The 18,246-nt window shown below is 37.5% G+C and overlaps 1 protein-coding gene across 1 annotated transcript in view; it reads right to left on the bottom strand.

Moving 5' to 3' along the window:
* The window catches only part of ITPR2 (inositol 1,4,5-trisphosphate receptor type 2), a 467,092-nt gene that overhangs the window by 199,998 nt on the left and 248,848 nt on the right, over positions 1-18,246 (bottom strand). The window contains exon 37 of the mRNA XM_012739535.3: positions 13,929-14,037. Coding sequence (XP_012594989.3) covers positions 13,929-14,037 — 109 coding nt within the window. The remainder of the gene's footprint in view (positions 1-13,928; positions 14,038-18,246) is intronic.

The raw sequence follows: 18,246 nt of genomic DNA, 5'->3' as shown, positions 1-18,246 counted from the left end.
AGCCACTGGCCATCATAGTAGTTGCTTTTCTGGAGCGTACCCTTTACCTGCTTCTCAGCTTCCGGCCCAATCACAGAATAGTTCCAAAATTTTTATAATATCCTCTTTTCTCCCTAAAATAGAGGCACCACAGAAATATTCAGTATGCTCTTTCCAGGAAGTATCCTTGGCAAGAATCAGCAAGATGGTATGCAAACATGTGAATCTCATTTTACTCTTGGAAAATGGCAGATGTAGGAGAGAGATGACACTTGCCAATAGATCTCAGAGGAAACTGTGTTTGATCTCAACTATGAGATAAATTCCTAATCCCTGACATAGCCTTTAAAGACAGCAAGACATAAAAGTCTCTCCTACTCTAAAAATAAATTTTACATGATTCTAGATATAGCTGAAGAAATAACAATTTCATCATATAAGAATGAGTAACTGTATTTTCCAATTTATTAACTCTCCTTTAACCATATTCTGGCTTTAAAGAAAAAGATAAAGGACAAAAAAGAAGGCAGAGAAAACCCAAACCTCTTATGAAAATCAGAGAATGGAGCTTCCCTCTCAAGATCTTATAATGTGATTAAAAAAAAAAAAAACAACTTGTGGTCATTTCATTAACTAAAAAATAAAACATAAAATTAAAAAAAAAAAAGATGTTGAACAGGTAGTTTACTAAGGAAGAAGAAAACTACTTGTTATCTTCCTTAAATATTGAACATTTAAGGAATGCTGAACATTTAATGACTGTCAAATCTTGAATATGTAAAGAATTCTCCCTTTTAAATGCTGAACAGGTAGTTGACTAAGGAAGAAAAGACACTATGGCATTGTGACCAAAAGTAAGTCTTCCTTCAGAATTACTCACTGGCTATGTTTTATATCATTGGCTTCACAAGAAGAGAATATCTCTAACCCTTTGTAGGGAAAGGCAAAGATACACAATGTAACCAAAAGGTCAAAAAAGGAAAAAAACTCTCATCGGGTGGTGGGCAGATGGGAGACAGGCAGAGGGCAAGGATATATACTTACATAATAGGTGCAGTGTGCACCACCTGGGGGTTGGACACACTTGATGTTTTTGCAAGGCGGAGGGCGGGGGGAGGAATGGCAGGGGCAATATATGTAACCCTAACAATATTTGTACCCCCATAATATGATAAAATAAAAGGAGGGGAAAAAAAGAAGTGATGATTCTTTTCTAACAGGCCTTAAGATCAAGTATCTATGTGAAGCATTTTTCATTCTTAACAATTTTTATAAATTATTTCATTAGGAGGAATAAGTTCATGTATTCTATTACCCAGTAGGGTGAATATGGTTAATGATATTGTATGTATCACAATACCTGGAAAAGAGGATTTTGAATGTTCCCACCATAAAGAAATGATAAATGTATGCAGTGACAGATATGCCAAACACCCTGATTTGATCATTACACAATGTACACATGTATTGAAACATAATACTGTACCCCATAAATATGTAAAATTATGTCAATAAAAGACTGTTACACTAATTGAGCAATGATGGCAATAATTTAAAATGTGCTGAATTGCTGATCCTTAGCAGTAACAGTAAAACAAATCAGGAGGTACCATACATAATAAAAATGTTACATGTAGCACTTAGAATGCTTTATGTGTGCTGCACAGAGTATGGTAGAGGATACAGAAGTCCAGCAAAACATTATCAACAATTGTTCAATAATACCTTTTGGTGGAAGATATGCTAATTGTCCACTGCAGATTTTTCAATCACCTTCTCATGCAAAGGTATGATTACAGATTAACATGCATCAAATGCCATTTGATGGAGAACTTAACTATTTATAGTCCAGTTCAAAATCATGATTCAGTTCTAAAGTTTAGTTCTTAGTTTCAGACTAAGAAGAAATAGCTATCTACGTTGGGACTAAATCAACTTGAGGAAACTGAGTTCAGATGTTTTCCTAAGCTACTTTTAAGAGTTGAAGTAAAAGATTATTTTACAAAATTAATGCAGAAGTATTATTCCAATGGCAATACATTTAGTTAAGTAAAAGAAAAGAGAATATAAATGTAAAAACCAAATCACAAGTTTTAGAATTAGACATTATATGGCTCCCACTTTTAAAATAGGAATTTTTCCTAAGAAAATCCTGTTTCATTGCACTGTGGCAACAAGCATTTAAAGATGGTGCATATAAATAATAATAAAGAAAAAAGAATCCCAAAAGAACAACTTGTATGTCAGTCAAGATTTCAAAGATTAATATTTATGAAAACAATTGGCAAACAACCGTCCATGATCCAAGAACAAAAAATGTTGTAGCAGATGTCTTGTCAAGAGGCTACAGACGATGAGAAATAGCATACTTTCGCCCATATGTTTTCTCAGCCTTAAGAAGAGATATCCTCAGTCATTCCAATTTAGGAGAACACAGAGTGCCTGTGTATATAGTGAAGTAGAAGCTTTTTTCTGTATGAGAACTCTGAGCCAAGATTTCTGGCTTCATTTGGAAAGAGATGGCATATACATTTCGGTGGAACATTAACAGAAAACCAGAGAAATAACTTAAATAATCTAAATAACTCAATCTGTCAAGATTTTGCAAAAGAAATTGGGGTGATCATTGGTTGTTTTGGCCCATCTGGCATCCCTTCCCCCATCTTTTGGCAACAATACTCTAATTTTCTTAGGAAAAACAACCCCTTCCCTCCTCTAGGCTGTTTTGGTAGGACTATCTGTGGGTGCTCTGTCTTAAAACAGCTGCTCAACAGTTGAGATTGTGACTATGAAATCTGAGGTTAATAAGCAGCGGAAGGGAGCAACCTTAAAGCATTGGGAAATTACAGTGGTCAGTGGTTCTGATCGGGTTGAAGGACAGTCCTTAATGGTGTAAGCAAACAAGTAAACTGAATGCAAAAGAGTCAAGGCCAGCGAGTTGGGATGCCTGAACTAGCAGATGCGGAGAAGCAGCCATTCTTGGTGATAAAAATTTCCAAAGTGTTATCAAAGAACTGGGCGGTGGACAGTGGAGGGGAGAAGGTCAGAGGTCAAGGGTCTAAGAGCCTGGAGTGTTGGATACACGGCCTACGTGGACTCAAGTCACCCCTGACGCCAGTGGGGCTGAGGGCTGAGACAGAACATGGTCCAGGTTCCAAAGTCTTAGAGGTATGAGACTGATAGGTACGTTGGCTGGTGCCAGGGTGAGTTAATCAGAGGGCCTTAACCTCAAAGGAGCTAAGGATTTTAAAGGAAGGCAGAGGAATCAGTCTTAAAGTAACAATGGGAAACCATAAGGACACAAAGCTTCTTCACGTGGAGGATGCATGAGAAAAGAGACAGGGCTTGACAGAGCTGCTGAGAAAGTGGGAGTCTTCATGCAGAGCAAGAAGGTGGAGGGGCCACCTGGAGAGAGGACAGGGTAGAGGAGAGTCTGCAGAGTGGGAACTCCATGGGGGAGAGGAAGAGTTTGGGAGACTGAGGAAGAGAAATAGCAAGGAGACATAGAATGTTATGGGGATGATAGGAAGCATCTGGAATTTACTTTCTGTGCACTGATTGGTAAAAGCAGGGGGAATCGATATCGACCATTTCTTTCAAGAGACTGGGCAATCGGCCTAGTAGCCGGAGGGCTTCTTTAGCTCTGCCACGGGGATGGGGGGCCCTTGGCCAACTCTACATATGCTGCAGCCTATCTGTTGATGGAACAAATGGTTGCATGTGCCACTGTGGCAAGAAGCCTAAAGAAAGCATCCTCAAAGCCATGCCCAGGTGTGACACTACTGGTTGGTTTCCACTTACTACCGAACACTTCCCTGATTACCATACTCTGACAATGTAAATTATATAGTAAGTACATGTCTCTGAGCTGGTATCTTAAACATCATTCCAGAGATCTGATATTAATTATAAGCATTCGATCTGATTTTAATTGTCCACGTGTCTTTGTTACTTTGGGCCACAGCCTCATAAAACCAAGCTGCCATGTTGTGTTCATTAACATAGCACATTCATTTGCCCTATTCATGACTACAGAAGTAGTACAGTCTATAATTGAGTTTTATTTAAAAACTCAACCAAAAGCCAAGAACAACCGAGATAACATAAACTTAACACCTTCACTGAGCAATCTGCAAGTATTCATAATGTTCTGCGTTGTTTTGTTTTAAGTAACTAAGATTGATCCAAAAATGCTTAAGATTTTCAAGCACCAGATGGAATATGCAGAAACCAAGCCTACTCTGAAGAAATCAGTAAATGGTAGATATTCAACATCATTATACATAAGAAAAATATCTTATAAGGTGGTTTAGGTAGTTTAAAATAACTTAAAATGGCTAAGAGGAAAACCATATATATGAGAAATTTTTTTTCCTCTGGCAGCCAAGCGTGAAATTCCTACAGCTCTGTAAGTTGTTACCCCAATATCATGAAAGACAATATCATATAGTGACTGGAAACATGAGTTCTGGAGCCAGAGCCTGGTTTTTCATCCTAGATCTACCATTTTTTTTTGCTATGTGAATTTGGGCAAGTTTCTTAACCTTTCTGTGCTACAGTTCCTCAATGTGTTGTTACAAGGGGTAAATTAATTAACAATATAATATAGTAAACACCATAAAAGTCTCAGCTGTTACTATTATTCAGTGTATCTACCTAAAAGTTGGATGAGAATATATTTCCTTTTTTTTTTTTAATGATTTGTTTGACCTTCAGGTTTCCAGAGGTAGCAAAAGGAGGAGTAAGTCTGAAAGAGATGGCTTGAAAAACCAAAATCAAATTCAAATAATTGTTTATTTTCACCAGCAATGTTTAATTCCCTACCACATGGAGAAGCATCAGGCGGTAGAATTAGGAAACCCTTATTCTTATTCAGGCTCTGTCATTTTTTTAAGTGTATGATCCTTACTAGGTCATTTTACTTTCTGTGCCATTTTTCTTATCTATAAAATAGAGATTAAAATAATACTTTCTTATCTCTGAGTTAATGTAGGGATCCAAGCAGACATAGATGCATTGTTACCTCGCAACAATCAACACTAGTTAATAACAATAATAATAATGTGATTTTAGTGCCTCATATACCAGGCTGTACAACTCTGGGAGGACCTGTTCAGCGTATCTGATAGAAAAAGTGAAATGTATCAGACTCCATCCATCTGCTTCTCAGTCTTTATATTCCTTCTCCTCCTCTGTGGCAAGAGCTACTGATGCTGCCTGAGATCAACAGTTAGGTGGACTTTGTGCTAGTTATTCTCACTAATCAAACTCAGTGTTCTAGTTCAGATGATCAGGCCCAGCCTCTCCCCGGAGCCCCTCCATGGCTCCCATGTTCTCCTGGTTTCCTAGTAGGCTTTTTCCTGGCTCACGGTCTACGTGGCACTTCTCTTTCTTTTGCTTGTTCTTACCAGGTCCCTTCTCGGGGAAGGGGGCCCTCCCTGGACCTGAAGCCCAATGGCTGGAGTCCTCCTCCCATTGGCTGGCCTTCAGGTCCAGTCATCCTTTGCTCCAACCTCTTTTGGCTGAGCTCCCAACATTGCAGTGCACAATGTCTCTCCCCCCAACCCCTGCCTTCTTCTCCTTTTGCTTTCTAAGCCACACGGCGAGCAAAGACTACAGCAGCCTACTGGACACGATGCTTTCTGTGAGGCAGTCTCTGTCCTCAGCCCCCTGCGCTGTGGCTCTCTGCTGCTGGCCCAACTCTGCAGGTGTGTCAAATACAAAGAAACCTGCTGGGTTTGCTGGGTTACAAAAATATGCAAAGTTGAGCTTGAAGTGAGACTTCTAGAACCTGGAGTCTGGATAGGACTCATGAAGGCTAACGTGCTATACTTGCAGGCAGTCGGTAACACTACAGCTACCAGGCAGTCCACAAACAGTTCTGAGCACTAACACAGGGCACCATGCTAGACACCGGGACTGCCTCAACAAATAAGATCAACAGGCTCTGCCCTCAAACGGTACAGCATTTTTCCGAGTGTGGACTGACACTGGAGAGAAATCCAGAACTGCACCCTCACAGAAGCTCAGCACTGAAAGGCCTTTTGAGCATTTCTTCACCTTACGTTATGCATCAGACGTATCCTCAAGGAGTTTCTAACTTATTTAAAATAACATTAAGACACACCAGAGCACAATATAAAAAGCTCTATTTGAATAAGACAAATATAATTTTATAAGTGCTAAAACAATTAGAAACCAGAATGATACGGAGTTAAACTAATTGGGGAATGACACTTGGAAAATGGTATAGGTTAGATTTAGGTGGAAATGATTAACATGAAGATTAAATAATATATTAATTTTAGAGTTTTTTCTTTTTGTTCTTTATTCTGTTGTTTTTGGTGTTGTTTTCTGTTTTTTTTTTTTAATGTTATCTAAGTTTGTTTTTAATCACACCACCATTTTTCACCTATATCATTAGCTACCAAATGTCTTCCTCATACTACAGGCAATGAACGGTGGTTATTTTCAGAGTACAGGTAATATTTTCATTATGATCTTTTAGTCATAGATCTCTCAAGAGTCATAGCATATCTCAAAAACCACTGAGGCAATGAGTATTATTATGTGAGATTTTGAAATGGTAAAGTAAATGTAAGGCACAGTTAAGAACTTTGTAAATGTTTGTAATGATGAGGTTATAATCACTATAATAAATCCGTTAAACTTATCACTTTTACAGCCTGACAAGTGACCAAGCAGCCAGCAACTGGCCTTTTAGAATAAATTTCTAAAAGCAAGTCTTGCTTGTATGCCCACTTTAATGCTCAAAGTCCTCTTTACCTAGATGAAAATATAGAATAAAAATTCTGAAGTGGAATTATATATACTAAAACAGAGCTCTTATTATAAGAAGATAACACATATTCGTATTTCCAACCATTTAGTTACTTAGTTAAAACATAACTCACAAAGATGCGCACACACACACACACACACACAATATGCACAGGAATGACTCAGATGGTACACGTTTGCAACATCACTTATTGTTTCTGATTTAAAACAACATTAGAGTGCTTATATGGCAAAAAACAAATGTACTCACCTCCAAAGCATATTTAATAAGAAATACTACAAAATGCAGCTGATACTAAAACTAAAATTTATTTCCCTTAGCAAAACAGTTATTATCAAGTTAAGTTACAATGCACTCTATGAAGCACTTCTACTTAAATTCGTTTATTTGCCTGCTAGAAAGAGAAACGAGTAAATGCATAGAAGGTGAATGATTCTGCACAGATTCTTACGATACGAGGAGCTTGACACAATTGACAAATTTGCAACAATGCAATTACTGCTGGGTCTGACAGGTATGCATATTTGATGTAGGAGTTAAAACTTGTTTGGTGTAATTATAACTTATTATTCTTTTTGCTGCTTCTCAAAATTAAAAATAAAAGCTTAGTTACAATGGGGTTTTTTCTTGCTGAGGAAAAGAATAAATTCTTGTTAACTCAGGAGACAGTAAATTTTAGAGTTTTTTTTAAAAAAAAAAGATGGAGGGCATCTTAAAAATAACTCAAGGCGTCATTTCTTAAAGATCTTTATTCCATATCACTCCAGATACCAACTTTCAAATCAAGAATCCGCTGTCTGCTATCACTGTTCAGTGTGTAAATATCATCTACCCCACCTGGGCATTTGTAAAGATCACAGCTCTCAATTAGATGCCATGCTGTTTGTCGAATGCCACATTTCCATAAGGGGCTACCTACAACAGTCGTCTTATCAAACATTGTTTAAAACTTTTATATCTAATATTCTGCTTAATAACAGCTCAGACCATGATCAACAGGCAGGGGACCAAGGGGCTCTGATCTTGATCTGGAGGTCTGAAAAAATACAATATGAACTAACACACTTGTTAAGAAAACCTGCTTCTTTGCCTATTGGTAGCTATAAGGCGAAGTTGAAATGCCTGGGTCTAAAACACAGATTTATACATACCTTTCAAAAGATTCATCATTATTTGTTTTCATTTAGGGAATTGAAGCGTTTGACAAGGAAACGCCTTAAAAATCCCCACAGCTATTGCATCATATTGTTTCCAATTAACTTGGACTAAAATCTTCAAGCTTCTCCTCAGCAGCTCAATGAATAAATGCCTTATGTTTTCCAGTACGCACTTAGGCAAATTTTATCAAGAATAAAATTAAAGAACTTTTCATTTTACTTAATTGCATATCTGAGAAAATAGATGAGTTGTGATTTTAAGTCCTATAACCTGTTTGGATCTAACATGCTGGTTAAGAGTGTTAGCTCAGGAGCCAAAATGTTTGGGCTGGCATCCAAGCTCACTTCTACCTACTAGGTGTGTGACCTTAAACTCTATACTTTAGTTTCCTCATCAGTAAAGGGGAGATAATGACACTTCAACACAGGGTTGAAGATTAAATAACATGGTTAAAGGTTTAGAAACAGTGTCTGATAATAGCAAGCTCTTAATAAATGCTAGTTATCATTATTTTTTTTAAAACCAGTGCTTAAAACTATACAAACGGCTATTGAAGAAGCAGTTTCTAGATCTGTTTGCAACAATATTCAAAGGATATAATATGGTGCTCTAAATCTGAACATTTTAAGAATATTGGGCTTTACTAAACACCTTTGTTGCCCTGTAGAGTATGTCAGTATAACATCAGTAGATAGGAATATATTCACAGGGGAAATTTTGACTGGCATTCTAAATAGGTCAGCTTCTTTGACTACAACATAAAGAGAGTGACTTTAAATTACCAGTTCCACAGGCTATCAGTGAATACTTTCAGTACTCAGTATCCTTTCCAATTCTAAAGTACAGAAGCTATGGATTTTATGTATTTAGGATTGAAGTCTATACACATCTTTCCTTTTCATGATTTATGTGTTTCTTCCTTATAACAATAGAAACAACTTGTAATACTCTAGAAATCTTAATGAAAAGGCACACTAAAGAGTAAAAGATGAAGGAAATTGACCAGAAAAATCCTTAAAACCAAACCAATGCTCTGAGCATCCTGCATTCCTGCTCCAGTCTCACCAGCTGACCCTCTATCCAATCCACATAAGCTCTTCCTATCTCCATCACCGCCTCGCCTCAACACAGAGCTGGACCTACAATATTTTTAAATACATGGAACAAAGGTGTGGTGCTATAACCAAGCTACTTTTGTTCAACAGCTATCACAGATGGGGTGTGGAGAGGTCATGGAAATGAGAGATGAGAACAAAAGGGCTTTAAGGATAGAGAATATTAGAAATCATATTGCCCTCAAGCCATTTTGAAATATTCCTTCTCCTCTTTTTCTCTCCCCAAATCTTTCAACATACATATTTTTTTGAAAGAAAAAATATGCTTGCTGTTGTTACCTTAAAAAAAGCCTTTTAAATATGATCAATCCCAAAGGAATCTCGAGTTTTCAAAGTTGTTAGAGTTTTTAGAGTTATATCCTCTGTAAACTTTTGCTTTTCTATCAGAATCACTAAACAAATAATACTTTAACTGAGTTTTTCTTAAACTCACTTAGGTAATATTCCCCTTAAGAACTTTTCTATACACAATTTTCATGTTTTCTCCTTCAATAAAAATAAGTACTATAGCTTAAGTCACTATATGATCCCTACATGATTTCACATATAGAAACACATAACAAAAAATTAAATTTTCCTTTATTAATATTATTCTTTCAAGAATCTTTAAGATCTTGCCTACCCACATCTTATCACTAAAACTTTTAGGGACAAACTAAGGAACATAAAGCAAGGAAGAATATTCCTAAGTATAATGCATTTAAAAATTGTACTCAAAGTTATTATAAGTTATAAATTTTTAAATATGTAGTCACAGCACATATCCTTAATATATTTCCCTAAAGGACATTTGGTTCCACCATGAGGCAAATTTATGCTTTGTTGCCTTATTTTTAAATTTTTGCCAGCTTAAAACACACAGACACACACAGAACTTCTGGTGTCAGGGACCAAGGATGTGAAAATGGAGATTTTCTTTTAAGCTGACGTTTTAAATTTAAATAGGTGGAGTCCCAAATGTAATATTAGGATAGCTAGTGTGAAAAATCCTAGTGTGAGCTTCCTGACTTTATTTCATTCTGATAAATCTCCCAGGAATGCTTCAATAGATAGATGATAGAAATCTGGTTGATTAGGTATTAGAGGACCAGGTACTAGGTAAACTATGTAACTTAATCCAATTCACTTCTCTGAGTCTCTTTTTCTACATTTGCAATGTGGAGGTAACACTGCCTGCTCTAGGTACTTCCTAGAATTGATAAAAGGTAGCAAAATATTTAAAAATATTTTGAAAGCAGCAAAGTGCTATAAATTATCCAGCATTTTTGTTATATTCATTCCCATTTAATCTGCCCTACATAGTAATTTTAATCAGCCGCAGCTAAATTCTGCATCTACATGACAGATGTCATGTCTCACTGTCAATAAAAGGATCATTGTGGTAGGTTGGATAATGGCCCTCTCCAAAGATGCCCACATTCTCATGATCTCTTGCCTTGTGACCAGAACCTGTAGGCATGTTATCTTACATGGTAAAAGGGATTCTGCAGACGTGACTGAGCTAAGGACCTTGAGATGGGGAGATTATCCTGAATCATCCAGGTGGTTCCAAGTGTCTTTATAAGAGGAAGTCAGGAGCATCAAAGTAGGAGAAGGAGATGTGACAATTGGGGGAGAGGGGACAGATGGGGGTGGGGAGAGAGAAAGAGGGTGGGAGGAAGAGAAGAAGATGCTACATTGCTGGCTTTGAAGATGGAGGATGGTGGGGCCACTAGCCAAGGCCTTCTAGCAGCTAGAAGGGGCAAGGCAATGAATTCCCCCCTACAGTCTCCAGAAGGAACATACCTCTGCTGACACCTTGATTTTCAGCTTTTGACCTCCAAAATTATAAGATTATAAAGTTATGTGATCTTAAGCCACTAAGTGGTTTGTAAATAGGAAACTGACACAATCATAAAAAGATAGCCACCTATTATCCCACTTCTGAGAATCAGGGTTTTTTTCTTAGAGCCCACCTCAAGTTGTACAATTGTATTTCTGAGCAATTTCTACATCTGTTACCCAGTGCTATTCCACTCAGCCTGGTGAATCATTTAGCTCTCCCTCCATTGGCATGGATAATTGAGCACTAACGGTTTAAGAAGGGCCAGCTGACAACATGTAAGGATCAACTGGCCCTGTCTCTTTCCTAGTGTACCATTCTCCATCTGTTTTTCTTTAAATTTCCTTGAGGAGGGGGGAGTCTTCTGCTTCCACTGGTAGAAATGCTTCTCATTCCAAAATACTTAGAATTAAGAAGTTGTCTAAGAGCTAGAATTCTTTCAGCTACAATTTTTTTTTTCGTATTCTGTCCCTAGATGTGGAAATTAAGAAATTAGATACTTATGAGTCTTTTGGGGGGTTTTTCTTTCCTTAGTTAAATGACTGCATCTTTAATATTTCCCCCAGCTTTTATGTTTTCTTAGAGGTTTACCTAAACCTTTACCTGTTCTGGATGCTATATTCTGTCTTATACTCTGTCCACCTGTGTCTTAAAATTTGGAGCCATGAACCTGCTAGACAAAGTATTCTAATCTTTATTAACAGCAAAATACAAAACTTGTAAAAGTTGGCTGTGATCTAAGAAATAAGAAGAACAGGCAGAGAGGAAGGAGTGCCAATTAAAGCCCTGGTTCTGGCTGTTGCTGTGTCGTCTTGAGCAAATCACATAACCTCTCTGGGACCCAGTGACAGCTTAAAATAAGAAACTTGAACTAAATTATCAGATGCAGTCTAAAGTGTCATAAAAGGGAGGCATGAAGTCTTTTGGAAATTCTACTGAGAATGTAATCACCACTTGCTGGAACAATTGATAAGGACAGTCCCCTAGCTCCCCCTCAAAGGTTAACACTGGGGACACTGAGGCTTGTTTGGATTTCAGCAATCTAGGATTCCAGACAGAGCAAGTTCAGGGCAGGAAGAACCTGAGGTACCTCACAGGCATACTGAGTAGCACACATTTCTGGAAGCTAATGGGTAAGGAAGGATAAGGGGGGGAAAAAGGAGAGAAGACAAATGGAGGGCCTGGAATATCAAAGCCCTGCAGTGCCCCTGAAGGTATCTGAAGGGCTCTCATGATGTCTTGTCTAGATTATTACAGGGGTCCACTAGCATGTGAATTGAACCCCTTTGGTGGCTCTTGGCACACTGTGTCATTCATCTCCATATCCCCAGTGCCCAGGCACAATCACTGGCATTTAATAGTTGCTCACGACATATGTGTTGAGTGACTGAATGAATGACCCACAACTAGCCCTTCTCATCTCAACTTTTCCCTGAGGACGGTGTCTTGGGGGCGCCATTCATGCCATGTCTTATACGAATGATGCCCCTTGGAGCTGTGAACACAGCAGCCCTGCCTCCCCTCAAGGGAGCAGTGCAGACTCAGGGAACTGAACTACTGGAGTTTTCTAGACAAGAGATAATGAAAGCCTGAGCTAATGATAGCAGTGGGAATGGAAAGGTAAAAACAGGTGATTTATTTCAGAGAGGCTTGAGAGGTACACAAAAATACTCTTGACTAGTCAAAGTAAAATCTTACTTGATTTCTATTTTCCTTTAGAGCAATTCAATAATAATTTGTTACATAAAAATGCAAGGCTTGTCATATATCTCCAATTAAACACAGGTCTCTATTATTGCGAACTTCAACTTCTGTCAAAATGTATATTGACCTCATGTTTCTACTTTAGGATCTAGTATCTCAGTCAAAATCAAAAAATCTATAGCAATATTCTAAGAAATCAGAGAAAGACAGCAAAAATTTCTAAGGAAGTCCATTTACCATGCCATACACTCAAACTTAGAAGCATTTTCCTGAGTTTCACATTAGAGAAACATTTGCTAAAATTGCATTCACCACCTTTACTTTGATCATTTGTTTCCAAATATAGTTTAAATGATGAAAAGAACTAATGTAAATCACAACACATTTTTATTGCTGAAACAAATATCTGATTCAAATGGAGTATTTTGAAGCAGATGCCTCTTCTATTAATATCCAGATTTCACTGCATCTCTTTTCTACAGGAATGTATTTAAAAAAAAAAAAAAACACTACAATCTATTCAGAATTAGATAGCATAGACATAAATTAATAAAAAAAATCCTTCCAGTTTTAAAATATTTGATGATTAGTATTTACTGAAACAGACCAAAAAGTTATTAAGGAGCATAGTACAAATTTTGTTTGATGCTTAACATAAAAGTATAACTAGCTAGCTTAAAAAAAAAAAAAACTTCTCTAGATTTATATTTTATATTTAAGTGTATCATGTTGGGTATTAAACATGCTGCTAGCTATCTCTTAATGAGCACCTGAACTGTCATTTTTAATAGCAGACTGACAGTTATTATCTATAAATTGATATTTCCCTGGAAATCATTTCTACAATCTCAAGTTAATATAGTTAAGAATAGAAACTGACTATTCTATTTATTTAAAATAGTATTATTTTATAGTATTTGACATATTATCAAGAATAACATATATATATATATTTAAAACAAAAATCAACATATGCCAAAATGCATAGGCATTCTCAATGTGCCAGCAGAACTTTATACAAAATCTAAATAATGTATCTCAATCATTCATTGTTTAAAAAGGTCATTTGGTCCATTGAAGCCATAAAAGGAAAACATACATATCCAAAACAGAATACGATAAAACAAATGAACCAAATATTTAGGCAACTCTATTCTTAGTTACTTCTCAATTCAAAACAGGACATGAGAGATTAATACCATAAAAACCATAATTATCCAATTCATCTAAGTATGTATACCATTAATATATAATGCAAGTAATCACGTAATAGCCTATTATAATTCATAGGTTACAGTATTCTGGAAATCTTACTTTATTTCCAAATATTAAAAGTCTTAAAAATTACCTCTTCCACGAAGCTGTCTTTCTTCTCTAGCATTTCTCGTAATGTCTGAAGAATTTTAATGCACAGTTTTTCTTCTTTCTCCATTAGTTTCTTTGTATGATTAATCAACCTTAAAGCAAAACATTAAATCTTAAAAAGGGCAATGATTTCTCTTCAAGCTACATATAAACATCAAGTGCTATAGAGAAAAAAAAATCAACACTATTATTTGAGAATATGAAGTAAACCAGATACATGTTTTCAAAAGTTTTAAAATTACACTTCAGCTTATAAATTTTGTATTATAAAACATCTTTTTTGTTTTACAGGTAGTTTAACTCGGTGCTTCCCAAACAGGTAGCATTCTTTTAGTGGGACACAATACTCTTTGAAAAGCAATGAAACACTGACATTAAAACAACTTTATTAGCAGAAAAATATAAATATTTGTAGTATGTTACCTTATGTTATACTATATCATTTTTATGCACTGTTACATTAATTAATGACACTGGTAGTGTACAACATTGCAACCTTAGCATAACAGGCTGCCTTCCAGTTTCCATTAATAAGAGTGAGCTATTTTTCATTGCTAAGGCTTGGTAGAAACAGACAGTTTCTGTTAATAGAAGCAAAAAAAAAAAGTAACATCAAGACAGTCTATCCGTTTACTATTTTTGCTATAATTGGACAAAAACTCTAATCAATTTTATAGTGGTGAACCATACAATGGTGTTCTGTTAGGAGAAATGTTTTGGGATCATGGTTATATCCCCAAGGACTCAAAATCAAGTAAAATGTCCATAATCATAATTAATAACTTAGCAGATATAGCTGGTGTTGTTCAAAAGCTGGTCCTCAAAATGACCCTGTGAGGTATGTCTTCCTAGAGTAACAAAATGGTGTAGAGTAACAGTAAATAATCTGATCTCAGTAAGATGAGTACCGTGGGACATAACCCTGAGAAAAAGTGAGCGCTCACTAGTTAATGGCCCGTAAGTGCTTATCAGGTATCCAGGTCAGGTATAAGGACCTCTTAGGGATTCTCCAAATTCATCCTCACGAGCCAATGAGACAGGGTAAGGCTAATTTTGCTCATGAGAAAACAGAGGCCCAGAGAGATAAAGCAACCTGCCTCTGCTTACATAATTGTTAAGTGGTGAGATCTGGAACAAGACTCAGGTCCATCGCACTTCTGAGCCAAAATTCTTAAGCACCGCTCTGTGGCCACCAGATGCAGTTTACTGACCTCCTGAATCTCAGGGTTCCTGTGCAGGCCCCTCCCCCCAAACACACACACACCAGGTCACACCCAGCCACCTGACGCAGTAAGTGCTACAATGGAGATGTCAGTAAATGCCATAAACCAGACAAAGAAACCACTTCACTCTGTCAGGGGAGATTGCCTGGGGTGAGAGATAACATGTCATTGTGACAATTTCGTCTGGCCGGGAAAGTGGGGAGAGAAGGCATCCCCGCAAAGGAACGGTGAGGACAAAGGGCAGAGGCAGAAAGCTGACCATCATGCCCAGGACATGAGACATACACCAACTGCTGGCTGACACTAAAAGATCTGGAAGAGGAAAGCATAAGAGACGTGGTTTGGGAAGAAGGGACTAGAATATTTAGGAATCTTTAAGGGCCTGTTGTCTTATTCTAGAAAACATAGGGACCCGAATGACCCTTCCTACATGTGCTAAAGATACCATCAAAGGCAGGAGGAAAGAAGCAGCAGAGGTAAGAGAGCAAGCAGAGATGGACAGCCATGGGGCGGGGTGAGGCTGCAGGACTCAACAAAGAAGTGTCATTGCCAAGACGGGTAAATAATGACACATGGGAAGTGGAAGAAAAAGAGGAAGGACAGATCAGAGACCCCTGTTATGTACAGACTGGGTTAATATGTGAATAGTGGTACTTTTATCTATCTTCTTGAGACAGGGTCTCTGTCACCCAAGCTGGAGTGCATTGGCACAACCATAGCTCACTGTGCCCTCAAACTCCTGGGCTCAAGCGATCCTCCTGCCTCAGCCTCCAAGTAGCTAGCACAGGTGCACACCACTATGCCCAGTTCATTTTTCTATTTTTCACAGAGACAAGTCTAGCTATGTTTTCCAAGCTGGTCTTGAATTTCTGGCCTCAAGCAATCCTCCTGCCTTGGCCTTCCAAAGTGCTAAGATTATAGGTATGAGCCACCATACCCTGTCAATAGTTATATTTTTAAATGATACCTGCTTCATGCTACAGAAGCACATAATAAAGGTAACAGTGATTTCCTTCTAGATACGTTGAGTCTGGACACAGTGTTATTATATGTATCAGGTCCTGTGGGCAGAATAACTTCAAAAGTTCTCCTTGCAAGAAAAATGAAGCCTGTCTCTTTAAAACTCCTCCCACTATTTAGTAGGTATTTTCTTTCACATGATTGTCTTTGAGTATGTGAAAATTGTTTTGGTGGATATGGTAGATTTCTTTTGAAGTTTTTTCTCTCTCAGACTACATATTTCCATTTTCTTTAGCTCTTCCTTAGATAAAACAGAGAATGCACTAACCATACTGAAAATATCAACCATAAAGTTGAATGACTACTTGATACGGATTTATAGAAGGTATTCATGGATCACACATAATGTTTGGTTGGGTTAGATCAGTAACTTTCAAATATATTTTTTTCTATGATCACAATAAGATACATTTCACAAAACAACCTAGTATGTAAGTACATGTATGGGAGTGTGGGAACTGACACCAAAGCCATCCTTCCTATATGAGATGCAGTCTGGTGTTTTATGTCTTTTCTAATTCATTTTTTAAATTAGCTGGCTGCCTCTATCTAAGTCAATTTAAAAATCCACAAATGGATCATATGCCACAGTTTGAAGAACACTGAGATTCCTCTTCATAAGGAAGAGGAGTTGCTGATTTGGAAGGACCCCCACCAGCCACTTTAAAAGCTATCAGTCTTTTTTTTTTTTTAATCATATATTTTTTTTATTTCCGCATATTATGGGGGTACAGATTTTAAGGTTTCAATAAATGCCCTTTCCCCCCTCCCCCCACAAGTCTGAGTTTCCAGCATGACCATCCCCCAGATAGTGCACATCTTACTCATTATGTATGTATACACCCACCCCCTCTCCCCCCACCTGCCCAATATCCTATTACTGTAGTACCTGTGTGTCCACTTAGGTGCTGCTCAGTTAATACCAGTTTGCTGGTGAGTATATGTGGTGCTTGTTTTTCCATTCTTGGGATACTTCACTTAGTAGTATGGGTTCCAGCTCTAACCAGGAAAATATAAGATGTGCTATATCACCGTTGTTTCCTAGAACTGAATAGTACTCCATGGTATACATATACCACATTTTATTAATCCATTCTTGGATTGATGGGCACTTGGGCTGTTTCCACAGCCTTGCAATTATGAATTGTGCTGCTATAAACATTCGAGTGCAGGTGTCTTTTCTGTAGAGTGTCATTGGATCTTTTGGGTAGATGCCCAGCAATGGGATTACTGGATCAAATGGTAGATCCACTTGTATCGCTTTAAGGTATCTCCATATTGCTTTCCACAGAGGTTGAAGTGGTTTGCAGTCCCACCAGCAGTGTAGGAGTGTTCCCCTCTCTCCGCATCCACGCCAGCATCTATAGTTTGGAGACTTTTTGATAAAGGCCATTCTCACTGGAGTTAAGTGATGCCTCATTGTGGTTTTGATTTGCATTTCCCTGATGATTAGAGATGTTGAGCATTTTTTCATATGTTTGTTGGCCATTCTTCTGTCTTCTTTAGAGAAGTTTCTGTTCAAGACCTTTGCCCACTTTTTAATAGGGTTATTTGATTTTTTCTTGCTGATTTTCGTGAGTTCTAAGTATATTCTAGTTATCAGCCCCTTATCAGATGTGTAGGATGCAAAACTTTTCTCCCATTCTGTAGGCTGTCTGTTTATTTTCATGACTGTTTCTTTGGCTGTGCAGAAGGTTTTTAGTTTGATCATGTCCCATTTATTTATTTTTGTTGCTGCTGTGATTGCCTTTGGGGACTTCTTCAGAAACTCTTTGCCTAGCCCGATGTCTAGGAGAGTGTTTCCAACATTTTCCTCTAGAATTCTAATAGTTTCATACCTTAGGTTTAAGTCTGTTATCCAGCGTGAGTTGATTTTTGTGAGAGGTGAAAGGAGTGGGTCCTGCTTTAGCCTTCTACAAGTGGCTATCCAGTTTTCCCAGCACCATTTATTGAAAAGGGATTCTTTTCCCCAGCGTATATTTTTGTCTGCTTTGTCAAAGATTAGATGGCTATATGAGGATGGTTTTATATCAGGATTCTCAGATCTGTTCCACTGGT

Source organism: Microcebus murinus, chromosome 10, assembly GCF_040939455.1.
Source record: "Microcebus murinus isolate Inina chromosome 10, M.murinus_Inina_mat1.0, whole genome shotgun sequence".
Lineage (NCBI taxonomy): Eukaryota > Metazoa > Chordata > Mammalia > Primates > Cheirogaleidae > Microcebus > Microcebus murinus.
This window is presented reverse-complemented; position numbering and strand designations above follow the sequence as displayed.